At 41.4% G+C, this 23,973-nt stretch overlaps 1 protein-coding gene across 1 annotated transcript in view; it reads left to right on the plus strand.

Moving 5' to 3' along the window:
* The window catches only part of tprn (taperin), an 80,878-nt gene extending 57,270 nt beyond the window's left edge, over nucleotides 1-23,608 (plus strand). The window contains exons 2-4 of the mRNA XM_048559149.2: nucleotides 11,304-11,505; nucleotides 14,790-14,917; nucleotides 20,167-23,608. Of these exons, the coding sequence (XP_048415106.1) occupies nucleotides 11,304-11,505; nucleotides 14,790-14,917; nucleotides 20,167-20,229 (393 nt within the window). The 3' untranslated portion in view covers nucleotides 20,230-23,608. The remainder of the gene's footprint in view (nucleotides 1-11,303; nucleotides 11,506-14,789; nucleotides 14,918-20,166) is intronic.
* Nucleotides 23,609-23,973: the final 365 nt, after the last annotated feature.

The following is a 23,973-nucleotide window of genomic DNA, read 5'->3' on the forward strand; positions in this document are numbered from 1 at the left end:
CCAGTAATGCCGCAAGATCTTTTCTGGATGTGTAAGAGGGCACACAGGATTTGGGTTTAATGTCTAATCTGGATGAAGGTATATCTGGTGTTACCGCTAACACTCCCTCAACAGTTAGGCTAAGAGTGTCAGTCTGGATTCCGTATTCTAATCTTTGGGGCGGAACTTGAATGGCGAGCCCTTCACTTAGTGCTACCACAAAAGCAAGACTGACACTAGTAAAGACACTTCTCAAAGCTAACTTTTCAGTTACTGTGAGCACAGAAAGTTGTCAGTCTCTGCTTTGCCACGATGATGCTCTGGAACTAGGGAAGGCAGGTTCTAGAATTTTTACTGTGCATCTGGAGCTCAGAATATCAGAACAGAGTTTTAAACAAAACTGCTTCCTGTTATGGGAAGACATTGTCTTATGAACAAAGACTAAACAGCCTAGGACTCTATTTGTTGAAGTTTAGCAGAATGGCAGGTGATCTCAATGAAACATTACAGGATTCTTAAGGGGCTTGACAGAGTGAATGCTGAGAGGATGTACTTCTCAAAGGGAGAATCTGGGACCAGAGAATGGAGTCTCAGAAAAAGGGGTGCCAGGTTAAGACTGAAATGAAAAGGAGTGTGTTCTGAGGGCTGAGAGTTTTTGCAACTCCTTAAACACAGAGAGCTATAAGCACAGAGTCCTTGAGTATATTTAAGACTGATCAAGAATCAATCTGTTTCAATCGTGGAATCCAAATTTACAGGGAAAATGTAGAAAAGTGAATGTTAGGATTGTCGGATCAGCGACGATCCTATTGAATGGTAGAGCAGGTGTGAGAGGCCGAATGGGTAGGTTTGTTTGCTTGGGGAGGACAAAAATGATACAGGAACAGAATTAGACCATTCAGCCCATCGAGATTTTTTTCTTCTGCCAATTGACCATGGCTGATGTGTTTCTCAATACCATTCTCCTGCCTTTTCCTTGTAACCCCACTTGCCAATTTAGAACCCATCTCTATAGGACCATTAGATCTCCTTCAGGGCTATAATGATCTTGTGTTTCTGATGAAGTGCATTGCACCAAGATCTCCTGGTGAAAAATGGGTTCCTGGATAGGACTGTTGGGGCCTTGTGGATTGCTTGGAGCTTCCCTAGTTGGGAGTACTGTAGTAGGGCATGGTAGTTGGCAGTTCTGTGGTAGAGGCAGATGGGATAGGGGTGGAGGTTTTCTGTAGGTTTTCTACAGATTTTGCATAGATTCAATTTTGTTGTAAATTTGATCCGAAATGTTAGGTGATGTTTCCTCACTTGAGTTAGGTGGCCCAAATTCATTGCAGAAATTCACCGAAGATCTTCAAGTGACCCCTTCTAAACCCATGACCGCTTCCATCTCAAAGGACAAGGGCAGCAGATATATGGGAATACCACCAGCTTCAAGTTCCCCTCCAAACCACTCACCATCCTGTCTTGGAAATATGTTGCTGTTCCTTTGCTGTCGCTGGGTCAAAATCCTGGGAATCCCCTCCCTAAAAGCATTGTGGGTCAGCTTACAGCAAGAGGACTACAGTGATTCAAGAAGGCTCTCACCACCACCTCAAGGGCCACTAGGGACGGCCAATAAATGTTGGCCCAGCCAGTGATGCCCACATTTCACAAATAAATATTTTGTAAAAAAGTGCTGAGTGGTGTGTTAATGCCCACAAGAAATAAGAAAGAAGAAAACTTCTGAGGAAAAGCTGTACAAATCACAATGCAGTGGTATTCAGCAAGTCCTGTTTGTCAGAGTGATCAATATCAGTATGTTGGAATTCTTCCAACATTTTGTCTTGTGTTCCTGTGACCGGGCTGAGAATGTCACAGAGTTCCTGTGCAAAAGAGGTCTGGTATTATGGCATTGAACTTGGCAAAGTTTAATCTTGGCACAAGCAAAAATGAAAAATAAAACAGACCGTAATTTTTAAGTTACAGCGGCAGAAGACAGCTGCTGTGTTGTCAAGTCTATCAAGCAAGCTTCAGTAAATCTGATGGATGTTCTTTGCAGGTGGGGTTTGAGGCCTATCATTGAAAATTTTGAGTTGCTTGTATCCCAGCAAAGCCAGGAATAGACCTGAGATATTATTGCCTTTGATTTAGCAGAATCTGGAGGGAAAATTGTAGTATGGTATACACGTTGAGGAAGGGGTGAGTTGTACAAACTGTAAAGCGGAGCTCCTATCTGATTATATTTCTTAAAATGCGGAGGTCGTTTTGGCAGCTTTTGGTTGTTTGCTTAGAAACATTGTTCGAAACATTTTTAGTCTATAAAAGGAAATGTTGGCCCTGCACTGATGTCATGTTACAAAAGCTCAGTTTATTAACAACCCAGAGATTTCCGTGGTAATGGACAACTTTGTAAAGTTAGAGGTGTTGCTTAAATACGTGCTGCCTGATTCCAAGCTGCAGGCAGTATTATACAGCAGGTCCTCTACATTGGGGAAACCAAGCGGAGGCTTGGGGACCGCTTTGCAGAACACCACCGCTCGGTTCGCAACAAACAACTGCACCTCCCAGCCGCGAACCATTTTAACACCCCCTTCCATTCCTCAGATGACATGCCCAACATGGGCCTCCTGCAGTGCCACAATGATGCCACCTGAAGGTTGCAGGAACAGCAACTCATATTCCGCTTGGGAACCCTGCAGCCCAATGGTATCAATGTGGACTTCACCAGTTTCAAAATCTCCCCTTTCCCCACTGCATCCCAAAACCAGCCCAGTTCTTCCCCTCCCCCCACTGCATCCCAAAACCAGCCCAGCCTGTCTCCGTTGCCCTAACCTGTTCTTCCTCTCGCCCATCCCTTCCTCCCACCTCAAGCTGCACCTCCATTTCCTACCTACCACCTCACCCCGCCTCCTTGACCTGCCCATCTTCCCTGAACTGACCTATCCCCTCCCTACCTCCTCACCTATACTCTCCTGTCTACCTATCTTCTTTTCTCTCCATCTTCGGTCCGCCTCCCCTTCTCTCCCTATTTATTCCAGTTCCCTCTCCCCATCCCCCTCTCTGATGAAGGGTCTAGGCCCGAAATGTCAGCTTTTGTGCTCCTGAGATGCTGCTTGGCCTGCTGTGTTCATCCAGCTCCACACTTTGTTATCTTGGATTCTCCAGCATCTGCAGTTCCCATTATCACTTATACAGCAGGTCTTTTTTGTTTAATGTTTTCTATTTAAATGTGACTTTAGTATGCCTCAAAGTGTTTAGCTTGTTGCACTTTGCTTTCCAGCCAAATATGTGGTACCCCAAGCATTCTAAAGTCAGGTGTATATGGTTCAGTGCACTTCATTTACTGTCTTTCATCAACATCCTTAGCTACCAACCCACAGAAGTACCCCCAACTCTTTCCACCAACCCCCAGCCCCCACAAAACCCTAAGCACCACCGTACTGCGTCAGGTGCGACAGCATTCCAAGCTATGCCATGATCTCCCAAATAAATTACTAACGTGGAACTAGTTAGGCCATGGGACAGATGCTAGCCAAATGCATTTCTTACAGATAGAGGAGACTTTCTCCTGCTCTGTCTATCTAGATAGGCACTAGAGACAAAAAGCCAGTATCTAAGTTACTGTGCTCCATAACTTAACTGCTGACTTTGTGAAAAACGGTTTATCCCTCCTCCCATTTGCTTTGTTGTTGTTTGCTTTATAACTGCGCCCTCTAATTGTGGACCCTTTATAAGCAGGAATAGTTATTTCCCTGTCTACACTATTCAGTGTCCTCATTATTTTGAAAACCTCCATTAGATCTCCCTTTAGCGAAGGTCTCAAAATCAGCCCTTGGGAAGCTCCTCCGCAACCTTCCTCCAGCCTGAAAAATAGCCATTGACGGTTGCTATCACTTTTTTTCCAATCGCTCAGTTAGTTTTATGTCTATATAATGACCGCACTAACTTTATAATCTTCAAATGCTTAAAAATCATAGGAACACACTTCATAGTCCATATTATCCTATTTTGAGAATCAAAAATTCTTGTTTTGGCTTGAGTGATTAATAAAATAAATCAGCGTTCATTTTCTTTCTACAGCACTTGAGCAGAGTAGGAGGGAGGAGAGAGCAAGCAATTCCTGATCAATAATGCCCAATCACCATGTATATGGGACCAACATCATTTCTGATATACTCATCACTTGTTATAAGGTTGCCCTTACTATTTGATTCTTGTGCCAGACTGATCGTTTATATTCAGAGTCACCAGGTGTGATTAATTTTACTAGAAAGAACAAAGCGAGGCAATATAAAATCAGAAATACAATTTGAAGGAAGCTAAGAAGCAAAGGGAGGGTATATGTGGTTTAGTAAGTGAGAAATGATTAGGAAAGTGGTTAATGAAACATACTGGATCCTGGGCTTTATAAACAGAGGCATCAAGTCAAAAGCAAGGTGGTCATGATATATGTGTATAAAACACTGGTTTGGCTTCAACTGTTGAATCATGTCTTTGGTCTCACAATAGTGAAGAGTGAAGACCTCAATAAGGGTGCAAAAAAGACTCTCAAAAATGGTTCCTGTGATGGCATATAAATTGGAGTAGCTGGGGCTATCGTCACAGAAGGAAGGAGGAGATTTGATCAAGATGCTCAAAATTGAGGGGTCTGGACAGAGTACACACAGAAACTATTTCCATTGGTTGGGGATTGACAATGAGATGGCACCATTTTAATGTAATTGTGAACAAAACAATAGAGACTCAATAGAGACTTTTTTACACAGGGACAGAGGTCAGGGATGGGTGTTGTCTGAGAGTGTGGTGAAGGTAGGTTCAATTAAGGTAATTGGATAATTATCTGAAGATAATGGAAGGTTGTCTTGGGGCCTGGGATGAGGGTGAGGGGGGAGATGTAGGGGCAGTTGTTGCACTTCCTGCAGTTCAAAAGGAAAAGTGCCAGGGGTGGTGGGGCTGATGGGGAGTGTGGAGTGGACAAGGGAGTCATGGAAAGAGTGGTACCTCCGGAAGGCAGATAAGGGTTGGGAGGGAAAGATGTCTTTGGTAGTGAGATAAGATTGCAGATGGTGGAAGTGCTGGAAGATGATACGTTGGATTCGGAGGTTGGTGGGGTGGTACGTGAGGACGAACGGGATTCTGTTTTCATTGTTATTGCGGGGAGGGGATGTGAGGGATGAGTTGCGGGAAATGCTGGAGACACGTTGGGTGTTTGCAACCACTGTGGAGGGGAAGCTGTGGTCCTTGAAAAACGAGGACGTCTGGGATGTCTGGGAGTGGAATGCCTCATCTCAGGAGCAGATGTGACAGAAGCGAAGGAATTGGGAATAGGGGATGGCAGTTTTGCAGGAAGGTGGGTGAGGAAGTGTATTCTAGGTAGCTGTGGGAGTCAGTAGGCTTGAAATGGATATTGGTTTCTAGGTGGGTTGCCAGAGATGGAGACAGAGAGGTCCAGGAAGGAGTGTGAGGTATCGGAGATGGTCCAGTTGAACTTAAGATTGGGGTGGAAGGTGTTAATGAATGTGGATGAACTGTTTGAGCTCCTCTCAGGAGCACGAGGTGGCACTGATACAGCCATCGATGTAACGGAGGAAGAGGTGGGGGATAGGGCCAGAAGAGGGATTGTTCCACGTATCCTACAAAGAGCAGGCATAGCGTGGGCCCATGTGGGTACCCATGGCCACCCCTTTTGCCTGTAGGAAGTGGGAGGAATTGAAAGAGAAGTTGTTAAGGGTGATGCTGACTTCAGCAAAGCGGATGAGGGTGTCGGTGGAGGGGGACTGGTCAGGCTTGCAGGTCAGGAAGAAGCGGAGGGCCCTTAGGCCATCTGCATGGGGAAGGCAGGTGTATAGGGACTGGATGTCCATGGTAAAGATGAGGTGTTGGGGCCCAGGGAATCGGATGTTTTGGAGGAGGTGCAGGGTGTGGGTGGTGTCATGGATGTAGGTGGGGTGTTCCTGGACCAATGGAGAAAATGGAGTTGAGGTTAGTGGAGATAAATTTGGTGGGGCTGGGGCAGGAACAGGTGGAGACAATGGGTCGACCAGGGCAGTCAGGTTTGTGGATTTTGGGAAGGAGATAGAAATAGACTGTGCGAGGTTGGGGAATGATGAGGTTGGAAGCTGTGGGTGGGAGGTCACCTGAAGTGATGAGGTTGTAGATGGTCTGGGAGATGATGGTTTGGTGCTCAGGGCTGGGGTCATGATCAAGGGGGTAGTAGGAGGAGGTGTCAGAGACCTGGCTCCTGGCCTCAGCAATGTAGAGGGCAGTGCGCCATACTACTACAGTACCTCCCTTAACCATGGGTTTTATAGTGAGGTTGGGATTGGAGCGGAGGGCTGCACATTGCTTGGGGGAGTATTGGAGTGAGAGAGAGGGCTGGAGAGGTTGAGGAGATTGATGTTTCGAAAGCAGTTAGAGATGAAGAGGTCATCTCACACTCTTGCTATTGAGTGTTCTTGGTAGACAATAGATTTTTTTTTGTGTGGATGTGGTGCAAATCAAGCAGGTTCCTTTATCCTGAATGGTGCTGAGCTTCTTCAGTGTTGGGCAGACACTGATCCAGCCAAGTGGAGAATATTCTGCAATACATCTGATTTAGAACTTTTTGGTGGGCAGTCTTTGGGGAGTCAGGAGGTGATTTTCTCACTGCAGAATTCCTAGCCACTGCACTTATATGGCTTGTTCAGTTCAGTTTCTGGTCAATGGTAACTTCAATGTTCATGGTGGTAGATTCAGTGATGACAACACGATTGTATTAACACCATTGAATTAATTGTATTTGTAAAACTAATAATCTGATTTTCTGTACAGCCACACTTAGAGCATTACGCTGCTGCTTTAGAAACACCTGGCTACTAAATTAAGTACTTTGTTTTTCAATGATGATTTGACTGCGCATAAAATTAATTTGTACCCAAACAGTGAATCCAGTTATATTGAATGTGCCCAGTTAAGCAGGTTTTGATGGCCTGCCCATTGAATGTATTCTGTTCATTTTCAAACTGAGACACTAATGCACTGTTTAGAAAAGTGAGTGGTGATTAATGATGTGTTTGTTTCAATTGATTTGCTGAATGAACAGTTAAATGTACTGGTACAGCAGACAATTCATGAGCTGCTTCCTTTTCTCTTTGCTTGTATAAATTAGTCCTTGGGATTTTGACTATCTGTGTGTGTGTTGCCAGTGCCACAATGGCTGGCAAATAGGGCTGTTGTCTGTGTATGGGCAGGTAGTCCAAGTGATTTCATACCACTATGATAGGGCCCTAGACATGAATGTATTTTACAATAATCCACTGCGTTCAAGAAGACAACATTGCACCTTGTATTATAGCATAATGAGTACAAATGTTATGGTTTTTCATGCAAACATTGAAATGCAAAGCTTGACAGGTGCCGGAGTCTAACTATCTTGGACAGGTGGGTATTCATTAGGACACAAGGCATAGTCAGGAACGGATCCATATATAAAGTGGAGGTTGGCAGTGAGAGAGCAAGAGAATAAATAGGGGGTAGTTTCTTTGAATATGATCTGTATGTTATCAGAAGAATGAGATTGCATTGCAATTCCAACTAACGGGGAAAACTCGATGAAAATTAAAAGTACTGGAGACTTTGACCTAGGATGGATTTTTTTATTCTTGTTTGGCTGAGAGTTGGGGCACAACAGTTACTTGCAAATGGGTCAGACTTTAGGTCCAGACAAGCACTTACTTGGACTGAATACTTTAATGTGTACAATAATATTTCAGTCCTAGGTGACACGCTTCCAGTCCAACTCTGGATGTGTTTCTCCCTTTGCCTAATACTCCATCCTGCATTGTGATCATATGGCCAGGGCTTTTTGTTTCTGCAACTTCCCATCAGCCATGTTGTCAATAAACACAGCCTTTGACCATATCACTGGCATCTCCAGTTTTGTTCAATATTAGTCCTTGTGCACTCTAATTCTCGAGGCATGATTTATTGTTAATTGCCAGTGGAAAATTGAAGCAGTACCTCTAATAGCAATTGTTTTATAAGTTAGTGGCTTACTGGACCCTTTCAGAAGGTATTAAAAGTCAGCCATGAACTTTGGCAGTGAAGCTAGAAGTACAGCAGAGAAAATAGATTTCTTTACCTGAACTAGCTGGGTTTTAATAACTTCAGTGCTGATTTTCTGATGTCAGCCTACAAATGACTTGATTTATTGATTGCCGTTTTCCAGCTGGCCTCATACTGTCGGCTAGTGTGTGATTGTGATGCTGTATATGCTGTTGGCATGTCAGGGTTACTATTCAAGGATTTTTGATTGCAGTTTTCATGCAAGGAAATTATTGCTGCTTTAAATTGGAGATGAGCTGTGATGTATCTAGACTGATCTGATGGAGATACCATGGAAGGAGTGAAAAAGCTTATTTCAGGTTAAAATGAGTTGTACACCCAGGGTTTTGACAGCATGCTAAATCTGAAGTGATTTTGCCCTTGATGTCCAGCATCTGTGTAGAAACAGTGAATAACTTGTTCCATTAGTGTGAATGTACTGACCGCCTCCTGGTTTTTCTTGCAACTGAATGTGAAGTGTTCAAAATTTAAAATATTTGAAGTGCAAATTCCTGTTTGAAAATCTCTCGGATTTGACCAGGCTCCTGTCATTGTCTGCTGTTCATCAGTTCCTCTGAGCCATGTGATTGGATTAGTTACACTGAGAGTTTAATTCTGCTGATTTGCTATGTTTTATTAATGTGACTCTAAGACAGAAAAGCCTGCCACAGCTGGAGGATAAAACGTGGCAACTGTCACTTAAACTGAGTTGACACTGATCTTCTTTCTTCACTGTCATAAACTTCAACGTATCCAGGCCTCTGCCACCTGAGTGTGCAATAATTACTAGTCATTCTTAACACCATTTGAGGAACTGGGAGGTATTATTTAAAATTTTAATCCTGTATTCACCTACTTTCCCCTCCCAAACTTTCCCTCTTATGCAATCCTTTTATTTATCCATGTCACTTCTCAAGATGCCTTCAGCTGGCAAGGCTTGTGCTCTGGAATTCCTTATTGAAACCTAACGCCTCTTTGATTTAGAGCCTGCTTTTCTCCTTATGCCTCTATGAAGTGCTCTGTGGTACACCAGGGATATGTAAATTCATATTGGAGTATACAGATGTGTGTGTTTTGGATTGAAGAAAATATTGTACTTTACTGAAGCGAGTGCAAATAATTAGTGTACAAAACTTTCTCATCCCTTCTCCACTCCCACCCTGACTCTGTCATCAACATAATTGCAACTTTTCCCAGTTGATATCAGTTTTGAAGAAGGGCCACTGGACTCAAGACATTAATTCTGTTTTCTTTCCACAGATGCTGCTGAATTTCTCCAGCAATTTCAGTTTTTGTTTGTCTCATTTGAAGATGTGCCCGTTTTTAAAAGTCAGGAATCTCTGACTATCAGGACTTTTCCCATTATTGATCTTCATGTTGGATTGAATATACCATAAACAATAGAAGCAGGAGTAGGTCAAATGGTCCTTTGATCTGGGCTCCTATTCCTTAATTCCAGATTCCAGATTTCAAGTTAACTACTTAGCATTGTTTGAGCTCTTGTAACAACCACCATGGTCCAAGCTTTGTGGTGAAACTGGAGCATTCTGGGCAGCTGCTCAATCTCAAGTTCTCATTAAGATGCTGCACATAGATATTGTCAAACTTCTCAATGGTATTTCCCTTCCCTTTTGGTTTTATTGAAGATAGTTTTGCTACCAGATCCCATGTTCTTATCTTGTAGTCTAGGATTAAACAAACCACTGTCTCCAAGCCACATTCAGTTATTAATCCTCGCTAGGATAATTTCTCAGCAACCATCATTCATTGTAACTGAAGGTTGTATTTTGTGCTGGAATCTTGAGTAAAAAACCAATGACTAGTGATCATTGTAAGCAAGTTGAGGCAGGCATTGTTACATAGGTCACCCTGTGTGGAAATCTAACACTGCTGTATGACTTATTGCAAAATTTATTGCACAGAAATGTGCAGTAAATCCCAGATTGTAAGACGTATTTCTTTGTCCTCAAGATGCCTGTGATGACAAGCCTTGTATTTAATGCCTACCCCTATTGAACAGATGATCAAGTGACTTACTAAGTCATTGCAGCATGCGAGAATGTCAATCACAGTGCGTAACTAGAGTTACGGATAGGCTGGATCATGTGCAATTGGAAAGTTGTTTCATTGAATGAATTCTCCTTATTACAGTCTGACAGCTTTTGTAACCTTGATTTTTATTTTCCTGGTGCTGGTCAATTCCAGATACAGGAAACAGTAGGAATAGACTGGCCATTTTCAGAGCCGTAGGCAGTGACGAATGGGATACTGCAGGGGACGGTGCTTGGATGCAGCTGTTCACAGTATATAATATTTTAGATGAGGGAACTAAATATAATTTCTCCAAGTTTGCAGATGACACAAAGCTGGTTTGGAGGATGAGCTGTGACAGGGATGCAGAGATACTTCAATGTGATTTGGACAAGCTGAGTGGGTGAGCAAGTGCATGGCAGATGAAATATAATTTGAATAAATGTGAGGTTATCCACTTTGGGAGTAAAAACAGGAATGTGGTGTAGAAGAGTAAAAGGGATCTCATAGATGCTATTACAGTTCCAACTAGACACACTTAACATAGAAAGGATGTTCCCAAGGACCAGGAGTCCAGAAGTGGGGGACTCGGCAAAGGTATGGGGTAGGTCATTTGGGACTGGGATGAGGAGAAATCCTCTTCATCCAGAGAGTGATGAGCCTGAGGAATCCTCTGCCACAGAAAGCAGTTGAGGCAAAACATTGAATCTTTTCAAGAAGGAATTAGATATTGTTCTTGAGGCTGAATAAATCAAAGGGTTTGGGTCCAAGGGAGGAAGAGTACGGAGTTGAATGATCAACCAAGATCTTATTGATTGGAAGAACAGGATCAAAAGGTCTGAATGACTTACTCATACTATTTTCCACGTTTATTATCCAGTTTTCCAGTTCTGAATTTGCAAACTGTAGCTCCTGTTCTGTACTCTATAACCACTGAAGGTTGCTGTCTCTACAGGGGCCTGGTGAAAGGTTCTTGTAACTGGATGGTTTCTTTTAGTATATTGTACAAAAAGAATCACTGCCTGAGCTGCCATAGTGTTTTGTATAGGTAGATGAGGAGGAATTAGAAAGTGGGACATGTGTATTCTGAGCTCAAGCCACAAGTTTGAACCAAGATTGCTTTTTTTTTTGTTGTGTTCAGACAATATGGGGTCTGACTGAGCATTGGCATTTTGAGGAAGTGACTGTGTGAAGCTCATACCTGGTCGGTGATCCATTTTATTTTCTTTTGTCAGATGAAGATTTCTTTCAATGACTCCAGTTTACACACGACATTTGAGTATCCGTCAGAGAACTCCCTCATCCAAGAGGAGGAATCTGGGGACAGCGACAATGATGAAGAAGAGCAGTCCTCGACATTCTTCTTTCCACGTCCCAGCTACACCAGCTCTCCCACGTCACCAAGCAGCCCCTTGCGAACCAATACTATAGTCTCAGGTATGTTGTTATGATCTCTTTTGAAGCCAACAACTTTTAATTCCTAATGACCAACCTAAAGAAATCCCACGTTAGGGTTTCAGTTTTTAAGATTTTTACTGCAACAAACAAACTAAAAGCAACATCTGTTAAAAATTACTTAATTGGCAATTACTACTCTAAACTAAAAAAAATCTGAAACTTTTTAACCTAACTGAAAATCCCATGCCACAGTTATACTTCTCTCGCTGTTTTCCACAGATTTTCAATTTTTTCAAGAACTAGCCTAAAATCACTCCTGAAAGGTAGCATACTAATCCCTGCTGACCATACTAGCTGCACTTAATTGTTTTTCTGAGACCTTTCTCTCTCCTTTTTCTTTCTCTCTCCTTTTTCTTTCTCTCTCCTTTTTCTTTCTCTCTCCTTTTTCTTTCTCTCTCCTTTTTCTTTCTCTCTCCTTTTTCTTTCTCTCTCCTTTTTCTTTCCCTCTCCTTTTTCTTTCCCTCTCCTTTTTCTTTCCCTCTCCTTTTTCTTTCCCTCTCCTTTTTCTTTCCCTCTCCTTTTTCTTTCCCTCTCCTTTTTCTTTCCCTCTCCTTTTTCTTTCCCTCTCTCTTCCCTTTTTTCTCTCTCCCCTTTTTTCTCTCTCCCCTTTTTTCTCTCTCCCCTTTTTTCTCTCTCCCCTTTTTTCTCTCTCCCCTTTTTTCTCTCTCCCCTTTTTTCTCTCTCCCCTTTTTTCTCTCTCCCCTTTTTTCTCTCTCCCCTTTTTTCTCTCTCCCCTTTTTCTCTCTCTCTCCCCTTTTTTCTCTCTCTCCCCTTTTTTCTCTCTCTCCCCTTTTTTCTCTCTCTCCCCTTTTTCTCTCTCTCTCTCTCTCTCTCCCCTTTTTCTCTCTCTCTCTCTCTCCCCTTTTTCTCTCTCTCTCTCCCCCCTTTTTCTCTCTCTCTCTCTCTCTCCCCTTTTTCTCTCTCTCTCTCTCCCTCCCCTTTTTTTCTCTCTCTCTCTCTCCCTCCCCTTTTTTTCTCTCTCTCTCTCTCTCCCCCCCCTCTCTCTCTCCCCTTTTTTCTCTCTCTCTCTCTCTCTCTCTCTCTCTCTCTCTCTCTCCCCCCTTTTTTCTCTCTCTCTCTCTCTCTCTCTCCCTTTTTCTTATCTGTCCAGAAAAACAGACAGACACTACTGTCTGTAGTTAAGCCAGTTGCTGTTGCCTTTGTTTTCAGCTGTGAATATTTTTCGCACTACCTCATAATAAGTTTCTCAACTTGTGCTTTCAACCCCTATGATAAATAAGCCATCCAGGCTTGTGGCTGGACAGAATGTGTACTCCCTTCAATCCCATCTTCCCGAGAATTAAAGGGACAGTTCCAAATCTTAATCATAAAACCTTGCACTCATAATTTTTCTTAAGCTGAAGTACGTGACAGCTACCAGTACCTGGAGCTGCAGCTCTCTGTGAAGAATAGATACTCAAATCATTGTGGTATGTTCTCTTGCACAGGGCCATCAACAGGGCTGGTCTATAGTGCATGCCCAGCATTTCCTGTTTCAGTTCTTGACAACTGGATGCTGAATTTAGGAGAGCTTAATTCTTTGCCTCACCCAGTTACCAGGTGAATAATGCACAAGTACCCACGATTGAGCAGTCAGCTGGCATGTGAGGGTGTGCGCTTTAGGTTCCAGTCTGAAACTGAAACAACAGTGCTACCTAGTGACTGTTAGGGGAGTAGTGCAAAACTCCTCCTCAGAGGTAACAGAATAAAGAGAAAAGCTAATTAAATGGATAATAAATTAAGTACTCTAATGAGTGGTGGTTTTGATATTGTTTCTCTATTTACCCAGCTAGATCATAGAATGTAAAAACAACTTGATCAACTACTAATGTTGAGCTTGACATAGTTCTTGCAGAACTAAGTCTGACTGAGATTGAACTGCAGAAGGGAAAGTAAATTAGTTACTTCAAGAGTAGAAGAAAATGAAGGGCAATGTGCCAGTTTAGCTGTGTTTCTCCATGGTGTTCAGGTGTAGTATTTATCACAATGTGAGCAAGTCAGATATAGCTGGTGGGCATACAAGATAATATTAAACTAAAAGGAAGCATCCGTGCTTAACTGACATGGAACAATCTTGACACGTTGTGTTGTGTCAAACTAGATGTGAGTTAGTGCTTGGGACAGGTAATGTTATACTGAGGTGTGCTTAAACCAGTGATTTCTCTCTATTAAAACTGCCCATTTTGCAGCTTTTGTAACATTGTTTGACTGCTCCTACCTCATTTCGTTAGGTGCTCAAATCCTGATATCTGATTTTGTTACCTCTAGACTTGACTTACCACAGCTGTTCTGGTCAGCCTCTCATCTTTCATCCCTATGCAATTAAACTTGTACTTATCTGAAATAATGAACAAACATCAACTCTTAAAGTGTCTACTTCATCTACATCCCAGGTTTAAAGTCCTCATCTTTATTTTCAAATCCCTCAATATCCTCACCCTTTTGTAGCCACTTCCAATCTGACCAGCCTTCAAATTTCAAAACTCCTCTGATTCTGACCCCTTGGCATTCCCTGATATTAATTGCTTTACTCTTAGCATCTATATGTTTAGCTGCCTTGGCTAATACTCTGGAATTCCCACATCCCAAACTTTTCCAGTTCTCTCTTAGATTTTAAAGAGCATCTTGAAAGAAATATATTTCTTTGACTGAACTTCTGGTCATCTATCTTGATATCTGTTTTGTGGATTTGATTTCAAAAATATTTTTAATGATACTTTTGTTAATCATGCTTTCTCTTGAAAGCTCTACATAAGGGAGTGTTGTTTAATTAGATGTTGGCCAGGAGGTGTAACATAAAAGTGTTGTGTGTTGTCTTTCTCAGATGAGTGCATTGTTTGACCACTTTGGAGAATGCAGTGCGCTGTAGTTAAGGAGGTGTAATGACAGAGGAGGACATGAGTAATGTAAAGACAGAATAATAGAGTGGACTTTGAGATCATCAGTTGCATCAGAGCCTAGCACTGGTGAGCAATTCACAGACTCTGTCACTTTTCCAACTTTGTAACTTCAGTCCTGTGATATTCAGTGTAAAGTTCAATGCTACACACCTCCACCAGGCACCCTCTGCTCGGCTTTGGTTTACTCCCCAGGTTAATGTGCAGAAAGCTTAGCAGTCCTCATATGGTAGTATCTTGCTGAGCACATATGGTTTAGTATGATTCCAGGTGATCCACTTAGGATCTGACGTGATTGCATCTTTCTCTAAAAGATCATTTTTGTCAATCTCTCTTCTGTTATTTTCCCTCCTATTTTTCATGCAGCTTTTACAAACTACACTCCTAAACATGCAATGTCATTCAACACATGGCAGGAACAGAAGCTTGATGAATCAGTTTCTGGGAGGAACAGCTGTCTGCACAGTACAGAATCCTCAACTGAAGATGATATGGTAAGCATTCTGTGATTTGAGTCGGATTGTACAAAAACATTTAGATTATCTGGGTGTATCTACACAGGTTCATGTGAGCAGCCCTACCATAATCTGAGCAACATGCATTTATGTATTCTGTAGTGCACTACTTTTGTTATGCTACTGAGCTGTTGAACGCAGGAACATCTGGTCACAAAGCTGTACCGTCATCTGTAATGGGGTAAGTAACCTGCCAAGAGGTCTGGCAGCACCTGTGGAGAGAAAATAGCCTTCTCTCCACAGATGCTGCCACACCTGCTGAGGTTCTCTAGCAATTTCTGTTCTTGTTTCATATCTTCAGCCTCCGCAGTTCTCCATTTTATTAACACACTAGGGCTTTGTCACTGTTCTTTCAGGCAACATTGGGAGTCAAGTTAAATAATTTGGATTACTACTTGAGCCATTTGATACAGGGACAAACAGGCCAAGAAAGCAAACATGTGGTATGGAAATAAGCAATCCATTTCATGGGACACTGGCACCATTACTGGGACAAGAAGAAACTGCACTGCTGCAGTGGGCTCCAGCTCGATCTGTCTGGTCCAGGGTCCTAATGGAACAATGAATAAGCATGTTGAAATAGGATTCAAACCAATGGGATGGCGGGGTGAGGGTGGGTGGAGATAATAATAATGAATAAAATGGCAGTGTGCAATGAGTGATAAATATTTGAACATCTAAAAATATTCCAAGCTTCCCAACCCTCTGAGTGTAAGGGTTTCTCCACATCCCAGAACTAAATAGCTGGACGTTTATCCTAAGATTGTGATCCCAAGTAGTGGATTCCTTAGACAGTGGAAGCAAGTTAGCAGCCTCTCCCAGGAAAAGGCATGTGATACTTCACTCAAAGATATCAAAACTGAAAGCACCAGGGATTGGTGATAAACAAGTGGATGTGTTGAAAATTCATTGGGAAGTAGTTGACAATGAGTAGAGATGTAGGATATATTCTTGGATTATCAAGTTGTGACAAATAGTATTCTTCTGGGATCTGTTCTGGAACTTCAGATTTTCATCATCTACATTAGGAATGTGAGAGTGCCCCTGACATCTAGGACACATTTGACAATGTGGCATTATGGACCCCTAGCAATACTGGAGCCAATGGAAATCGGGAAAAATTTACATGGGTGTAGTCATACCTGGCACAAAGGAAATAGTTGTGGCCGTTGGTCAGATATTTCACCTCCAGGATAATCACCTTCAGCTGTTTCATCAATGACCTTCCCTCCATCATAAGGTCAGTAATGTAGAATCATACAGTACAGAAGAAGCCATTCAGCAGTTGAGTCTGTTCCATGAAAAATACAGTAAATCTGCATTATCCCATTGTCCTGCACTAGGCCCAAACTTTAAATGTTATGATACTTCAAGTACTTTTTAAAGGCTGTGAGTTTACCTGCCTCAACCACCCTCCCAGGCAGTGTATTTTGGATCCTCATCACCCTTGGGGTGAAAAAAGGTTTTGTCAAGTTTCTTCTAAACCTCTTGCCTTTCCCTTTTGAAATAATGTCTCCTTATTATTGACCCTTCATCTGAGGGAAACCAGTGATTTTATCCAACCTGTCCATGTTCCTCATGACCTTATACACCTCTATTAGGTACCACCTCAACCTCCGCTGCTCCAGAGAAAATAACCCAAGTTTATCCGGCCTCCTCTTAGCTAAGATGCTGCATCACAGGCTGCATCCTGGTGAATCTCCTATGCGCAATTTCTAATGTAATCACATACATCCTGCAGTGTGGTGACCAGAACTGCACACAGTAATCAGCTATGGTCTAACTCAAGTCCTGTATGGCTCCAGTACAAACCTCTGCTCTTAAAATCTATGCCTTGACTCCTAAAGACAAGTGTCCCTTGTGCCTTTAACTACTTTATTAATTTGCCCTGCTGCCTCAGGACCCTGTGGACAAGTATCTCAAGATCTCTGTTCCTGGCTTCCTGGTGTCCTGTCATGCATTGAGTACACCCTTGCTTTGTTAATTCTTCCAACATACATCACCTCACACTTCTCAGAGTTAAATTCCATCTGCCACTGATCTACACATCTAATCAATCCATTTATATCCTCCTGGAACTGAAGACCACCTTCCTTTGAGTTCAATATGACTCTTCAGAAATCTGAAGAGCTCTGCTCTGAAGAATTCATATTGGACATGAAACTTTAATTCCACAGATGCTGTGAGACCTGCTGTGTTTCTGCAGCATTTTCTGTTTGTTTCAAGTTAACATCATCTGTGGTATTATGCATACTTTGCAGAATTGGTTGATTTTTCATGCATTAAATGAGATCTTAAGAATTTTTGAAGTGAATAGTTTAGCACATTACTGAAAAATGAGTAGAAGGGAAAAGAAAACTGCACTTGCCAAGCAACAATCCAGTGTCACCCAAGATCCATAAACAGTTGTAGGTTAATTCAGAGAAAAAGGGTGTGTAGCAAAAGCGCTGTTAAGAGCAGTTTCCAAAACAGTTGAGGCTGGGGAAAAGTTCTTGAATGATTCACAAGAAAACTCCATAATCTGTACAAGTTATTAGTTAAGTTGCCATTTTAAATTATATGTGAGCTGTGATTGCAGTTTTTTGAGGAACTTGGGAAGAGACAGTAACTAAAGAAAATAACATTAAGTGAATGCACAAATTTGCTGAAAAGAAACTGGTTACAGCTTGTGAACTGACCCAGGATATGTAAAGTGGAGAGAGGGTGACCCTCCACTAAAGTTTGAGCACCCGTAAGGTGGCGGTGAGGGTAAAAGGGTTGAATCCTTTTTCTTAGTCTTTCTTATAAAGCCATTTCAAATAATTATTGTTAAGTGTAACATTGGAGTTTTTTTCTTTTAATAAGCATTGGTGTCCTTTTGTTTGAAGCTATTTGTTAAAGTTACATTGGCATCCTCTTGTGAATGTACCACAGTGAACAAATATAGAAAATGAAACTTATGCCCTGTCAAACCAAGTTTCATTCAGGGATCAGACTCCTCCCAGTAGTTCCATCTGCTGAGATCATAAATGTAGGAAACACAGTCATCCGAGATTTCCAAGTTCTGTTTTTGAAATGGTGAAAACTAGGAACTGTGGAGGAAGGAAGAGTTTTGAGTGGCAATTTGTACAAGCAGGAGTAGGTATACGGGCCACCTGAGTCTGCTACAATCCTGGCTGATTTTAGGTTTCTCCCCTTTTTGTGCCTGCTGTCTGTATCCCTTGATTTCCTGAGATACCAAATATTGTCAATCCCAGCCCTTTTGCATTGACCATCCAAAAACCTCTGGCCCTCAGAATTTCATATTTTCACTTTGAAGTAATTTCTCTTCACTACAATCTGAAATGAATGGCTCCTTGCCCTAGCTTCTCTGACTAGTGGAATCCATCTCTGAGCGCTTACTCTTACCAGTCCCTTTGGAATCTTGTATGTCTCAATGAGAGAGCAGATGCTGTTACTGAAACAAAAAAGTGCTGGTGATTACAACAGGTCAGGCAGCATCCATTGAGCGAAAGCAAGCTAACGTTTCGAGTCTGGGTGAGCTCCAATTAATCACCTAGACTCAAAACGTTAGCTTCCTTTCTCTCCATGGATGCTGCCTGACCCACTGTGACCCAGTATTCTTTTGTTTTCAGGCATTTACATTGAGATCTCGTTGCACGCTTCTGCACTCCAGAGAACACAGTTCTGATCGATGGAAAACCTCTTAACTGAGACACCAATTTAGTGAGCTTTTACTATATTGCCTCCAATGTATATCATACTGCAAATGCACTCACTAAAACTACTTGTAATGCTCCAGATGTGATATTACCAAAACCCTGTACAATTTAGCAACTTATTTTTTGTCCCTGTACTTCAATCCCATGCATTAAAGAGCAACATGCCATTGCCTTCCTAGTTGCTTGGGGTATTTGCATACTGATTTTCTGCGCTCTTGTAAGAGTACACCCAACTCTCTCTGAGCATCACCACTGAGAACTTTTTTCAGTTATTAAGTGTCTGCTTTTCTGTTATGACCAAAGTGAATGACTTCACATTTCCCTACATAATCTACTGACTTGTTGGTACTACTTGCACACGCACTATCCACCCCACAGCTTAACTTTGCACTAGTTTTGTATCATCAGTAAACAATACTCTGTCTTGCCATCTAAGTGATTAATATAGATTGTAAATAGCAACACTCCATTAGGCATTGCATTTGAAAATGCCTTATTTGTTCTCACTGTTTTTCCTGTCCATCAACTAATCCCCTATCCATGATAATATATATTACTCCCCTGAAACCATGAGCCCATGCCTGTTGATCTTTTGCGTGGTACCTTATGAAATGCCTTTTGAAAATTGTGGCAAACCATATCTATCCTACTAGTTACAAGTTTAAAGAACCCTGCTAAATCTACCAAACAAAATTTCCTTTTAATTAAATAAAAACCGAAAGAACTGCGGATGCTTTAAATCAGGAACAAAAACAAAGTTGCTGGAAAAGCTCAGCAGATCTGGCAGCATCTGTGAAGGAAAAAATCAGTTAATATTTCAGGTCCGGTGACCCTTCCATAGAACAGTTGTCAGGATGGGTCACTGGACCCAAAATATTAACTCTGATTTTTGTTTTTCACAGATGCTGCCAGATCCGCTGAGCTTTTCCAGCAACTTCTGAGTTTTATTGCTTCTTTACTTAAGAAAAGCATAAGATGTAAAATCAGTCACATGCAAATATGTTTAAAAAGAGAAGTGCCTAGTATGAAAATAAAGATCACGAATGGACAGTTTGGGGGTTGGGGGCTGTGTTGTGGTGGGAAATGTCCTCGAATTAGCTTTTAACCTGGGGCCACGGTGTATTCATTGTGGCAGAATTTGTATATCTTTGAATTCTTAGTGAATGGCTATTTCTTGAATTGTAGTTCCGTCATCTTGATACTTTATGGCTTTACGAACTGCCTGAACCTGTGATCAGCTTCTCTTTGGGCATCATAAGTCAGCATTTATTTCCCTTATGAATATCATTTTAGTCCATGAAATATCCCAGGTATTAAAATCAAATGTTAGAAGTAACAATTTGATACTGCTTTAACTGCAATTATTGCAATATGAAGCCTAAAGCCCTTAAAACTCATTGCATTGTCAAAGGTGGTAGGTGGGTACAAAGTAAATCAAAAGCAGGCTAAATCTGAGATATAACCATGGTTAATGTGTTAACGTATTTAATCATGCTTAAATATTCATGTTTCTCATTTTCTCCTCAGCTCACGCCAGCAGATGGCAGTTCTCATTCCGATTATAGCAGTGAGCCAGCACTATATTTCTGATGGACATGTGATCTAGGAGTTATAACTATGCACTCCAGCCTTGGGATTGGCTTACCAGGAATCCTGGAATGGAAAAAGCCTGCTATGTGCCATCTGAATGTAGCTAGCTCTTCTTTGAAAAGCTCATCCCTTTACTGCAGACATCTTGGGCCATATCTAAGGATTGAGGTTTGCCTGGAGGCACGCTGATCTTTCATTTCACCTTTGCCTCCGAGGAGACCAGTCTTGAGAATCATGTGAGATCCACGAAGCATCTATGTGGCAGCTTTGAGACTCTGAGACCAGTTGCCTGCACATCAAGTTTACTAATTGCACTTGCCCTCAAAGGGCTGTGAACTACATTCCTAAAATATTTCTGAACACTGCCATGGACACTGAAGCCTGTGCAGATGATAATGATCATTCCTCTGAGAAGAGCTGTATTAACCTGTGCTTTGGTCTTGGCCACCTTTTTCCTAAAGAGTATTGGGCCTATGTGAGGGCCAGGCCGTGGGCCATGTTTTCAGGATTTGACTCTGTTCAAGCAACATTCCCATTTATAATAATGTACTTTGGGTACTGTACTGTTAAATAGTTCTGTTATTTCTACTGTGCCACAGTTTTTACTGGTGGTGGTCCTGATCACTGCGTGTCCTCAGGACTCTAACCATTTTCATTTCTGTTTCTTTAATATTGTAGCTATCCTGGCACTTTGACTTTCGAGCCTCCTGGTGAGGTCGAGCTGAATGGAGGGCTGCTTGAGAGTGAATTATGAGAATGCTAATCTCCTCCCAGAGTTCAGAGACAGGAAATTAACAGATCCTCTTTGTGAAATGTATTTTGTGCCATGTGTTCACTGGGCAGCCAGAATTGTGAAAAGCAGTTCCTACATAGGGAATAGTGAGAGTGAGTGAAATGAGGTTTTTGGTAATGCAGCCATCATACTTATCTGAAAGCCTGTTGGTGCCTTAGGCTCAGCCTGTCGGGTATTAAACTTTCACCTGGTTTCAAATGGCCAGTGATTCAGCACAAAGCTTTTCCTTCTGTCTTTGTGCAGCTACTTGACCTAAATGTTGAACATTAGGTCACCTTCACATAGAACGTTTATTGATATCTATGAGTTTACTTAACATAGTTTGGAACATTCACCACTCAATTAGGATTTAAACATACACATTGCTTTCATTGTTAGCATAGGCAAGTTCAAAAATTCTGCTGTGACCCATTTATATTTGGACAATGCAATGTACTGTACCCACAGAACATTCTACTGTGGTCCCCATTGTGGAGTAAAACAATCCAAGCATTATTTTGGAGCTGTTCTTCAGTTGTTTTATCTTGGTTGTGGTAGAGCTGGGAAGTGGTTGCTGCTCATCGTAATTCTGATCCAGCAGTGCCTATTTGCTTTACTGGAACAAGTCAGAAAGATATGGAGGTGCTGGTGTTGGACTGGGGTGGACAAGGTCAGAAATCAGGTGACGTTAGAAAGAAATTGTTTACTCCAATCACACCGAAGGCACCATTTGTATCCGCTGAATTGTGTACCTTACATTTCGTCTTTTGGATCTTAAACGAGTTCCAAGTGAAGATGACGGTGTGGAGGAAAAAGGTGGATTTAAAGGTGTAGAATTAGGTTTGTGGGAATCTGTTGATTTGCTGTTTCACCCCTTTCAGATTGCTTAAAAGTGGAGATGTTCTGCAACTGGTTGATCCACAGAAAATGAGAGCGACATAATACCCTTATTAATAAGGCAATGTATTTTCTATTCTGATGAGGTAGAAGTTTGTAGTTGAGGATTTCTTTTTTACTGTTTTAGAATATATCAAGTTCCATTCAGAAAATTGGTTAGATCAGGAGAGAAATAGAGCACTGAATGTGTCGGGAGAAATGTCCCGACAACTAAATTAAGTCTGTATACACTCCAGTAAAATATTATGAATACAATTTGCCTTGATTGTGTCTGCCTGCAATTTGATGTTTCTTTTAACTTCAGGAATGTCACTGTTTCAACCCTTTACTCATATTGAATAGAAATCTGCAGGCACAGCAGGTTATAACCCTTTTTGACTTCTCTCCATTAAGGTGATTAAAGATTCTTACTGTTTGTTGGAAATAGGAATGATTTTCATGTGGCTTTAGCTCTGTTTCCTATCAGCATGTATGTACAGTACCTGTTGTTGAGGAACCATCTCCCATGGGATGAATAAAGATGGAGGCTGATCCTGTGTAAGTCTAAGATTGCAGTTGAGCCAGTGTATTTATCATACTTGTGCTTAATTATTTTACCAAATTGACCCACTTTTTAATGGGGGGAATAAATTGCATTTACATTGCTGAGTTGCAATCTGCGCATTAATTTTCAAGTAAAGTCTGAAATTTAGAATTCACCTTCACTTTTGTGGTAATCACCTTGCTCCTAGGCAAACATTGTCTGTTGTGGGCCAACTACCTCTTGCGTGCCCGTTCCCTTTTCTTATTATTCACCAGCAAGATTTGTGATTGTGCAACTAAGTAAAATGAATACAGGCAGCAGGTTTGCTACCACTGAGAAAGCGGGGAAAGAAAACCAGGCTAAACTTTTGGGTATAGTACCTTGGTCAGAAATCATTTCAGCCAGGGGTTTGTATCTAAACTGTTGATGCATGATTCCCTCTCGATGCTGATCAGACTACTGTGCATTTCCACTTTCTATTTATTAATGCACTTTTCCTGAACCTCCACATGGTCATCAATTGCTGAGTATATATGTTAATGCAGAGGTAGGACTTTAGTATCTGGAAAAAACTGTTAGCTGCACTTTGTAACACTCCTTCACTTTCAGTGACAGCATAACAGTATCCAGGGAGGAGAGTCTTGTAGCCTTTGCTGTGATGCAAACTTCTATTCATGACTGAAACAGTTGTGAATCAAGTCTTCCATGCCTGTTAACATGAACCATTCTGTGACACCATGTACTATTAGTAAGTCAAGGTGAGGCCATGATCTTTAAGTGAGTACACACCAACCACCTTTTGAAAATTTCTGGCAGTACAAGGCATTGCATAATGGTTGGAATGGATTCCAGGCACAGGAAATATTTAATAATTGCATATGCACTATAGAATTTTGCACTTAGAGGTCGAACTAAATGGAAAGAACCTGAAATTTGCCAGCATTCAGTCACGTGGCCAAATGCATTGCCCTTTTTTGTAACATTCACCTTTGTTGCATGTCTTAGAAATGCACATTGTTTTTTAAAAAAATACAACTTTGTATAGTGATGGACATACAGCATTCAGCTGAAGACTTGTCTCTATCGTGTGATATGTAATGCAGATTTTGATAGGCTTTTTATTTTTGGTTGTAGATATATTGACTATGTTTGCAGACATCAACTGTCAATTTAAAAAAAATAAAGTACACTGGCAAACTATTTTTGTGTGAAATTGCAATGTAATTAAGTACTCTGGATGGAAACAGACCATTCTGCCCTTTGAGCCTGTGCATCTTGTTACAAACAGGAGCAACAAATATTTTTACTAAAATGTAATTCACTGGAAAATGAACGAGCAATTAACAAACTTTCCTTCAGTAAAAGAATATCATCTAGCAAAGAAAAACACACACAAATGAAAGCAAATTTAGTTTGAATTCTTGTCTGTTACGTATCTGAGTCCAGCTTCATTGTCTTTCCAAGTTGAATGTTTGTAGGCAACCTTTCATCTCTTAATGTGAGGTCATGCTTGTGAATTAAATGAGAAATAAATTTCTGGAGAGAGATAGTA

Source organism: Stegostoma tigrinum, chromosome 29 (assembly GCF_030684315.1).
Source record: "Stegostoma tigrinum isolate sSteTig4 chromosome 29, sSteTig4.hap1, whole genome shotgun sequence".
NCBI lineage: Eukaryota > Metazoa > Chordata > Chondrichthyes > Orectolobiformes > Stegostomatidae > Stegostoma > Stegostoma tigrinum.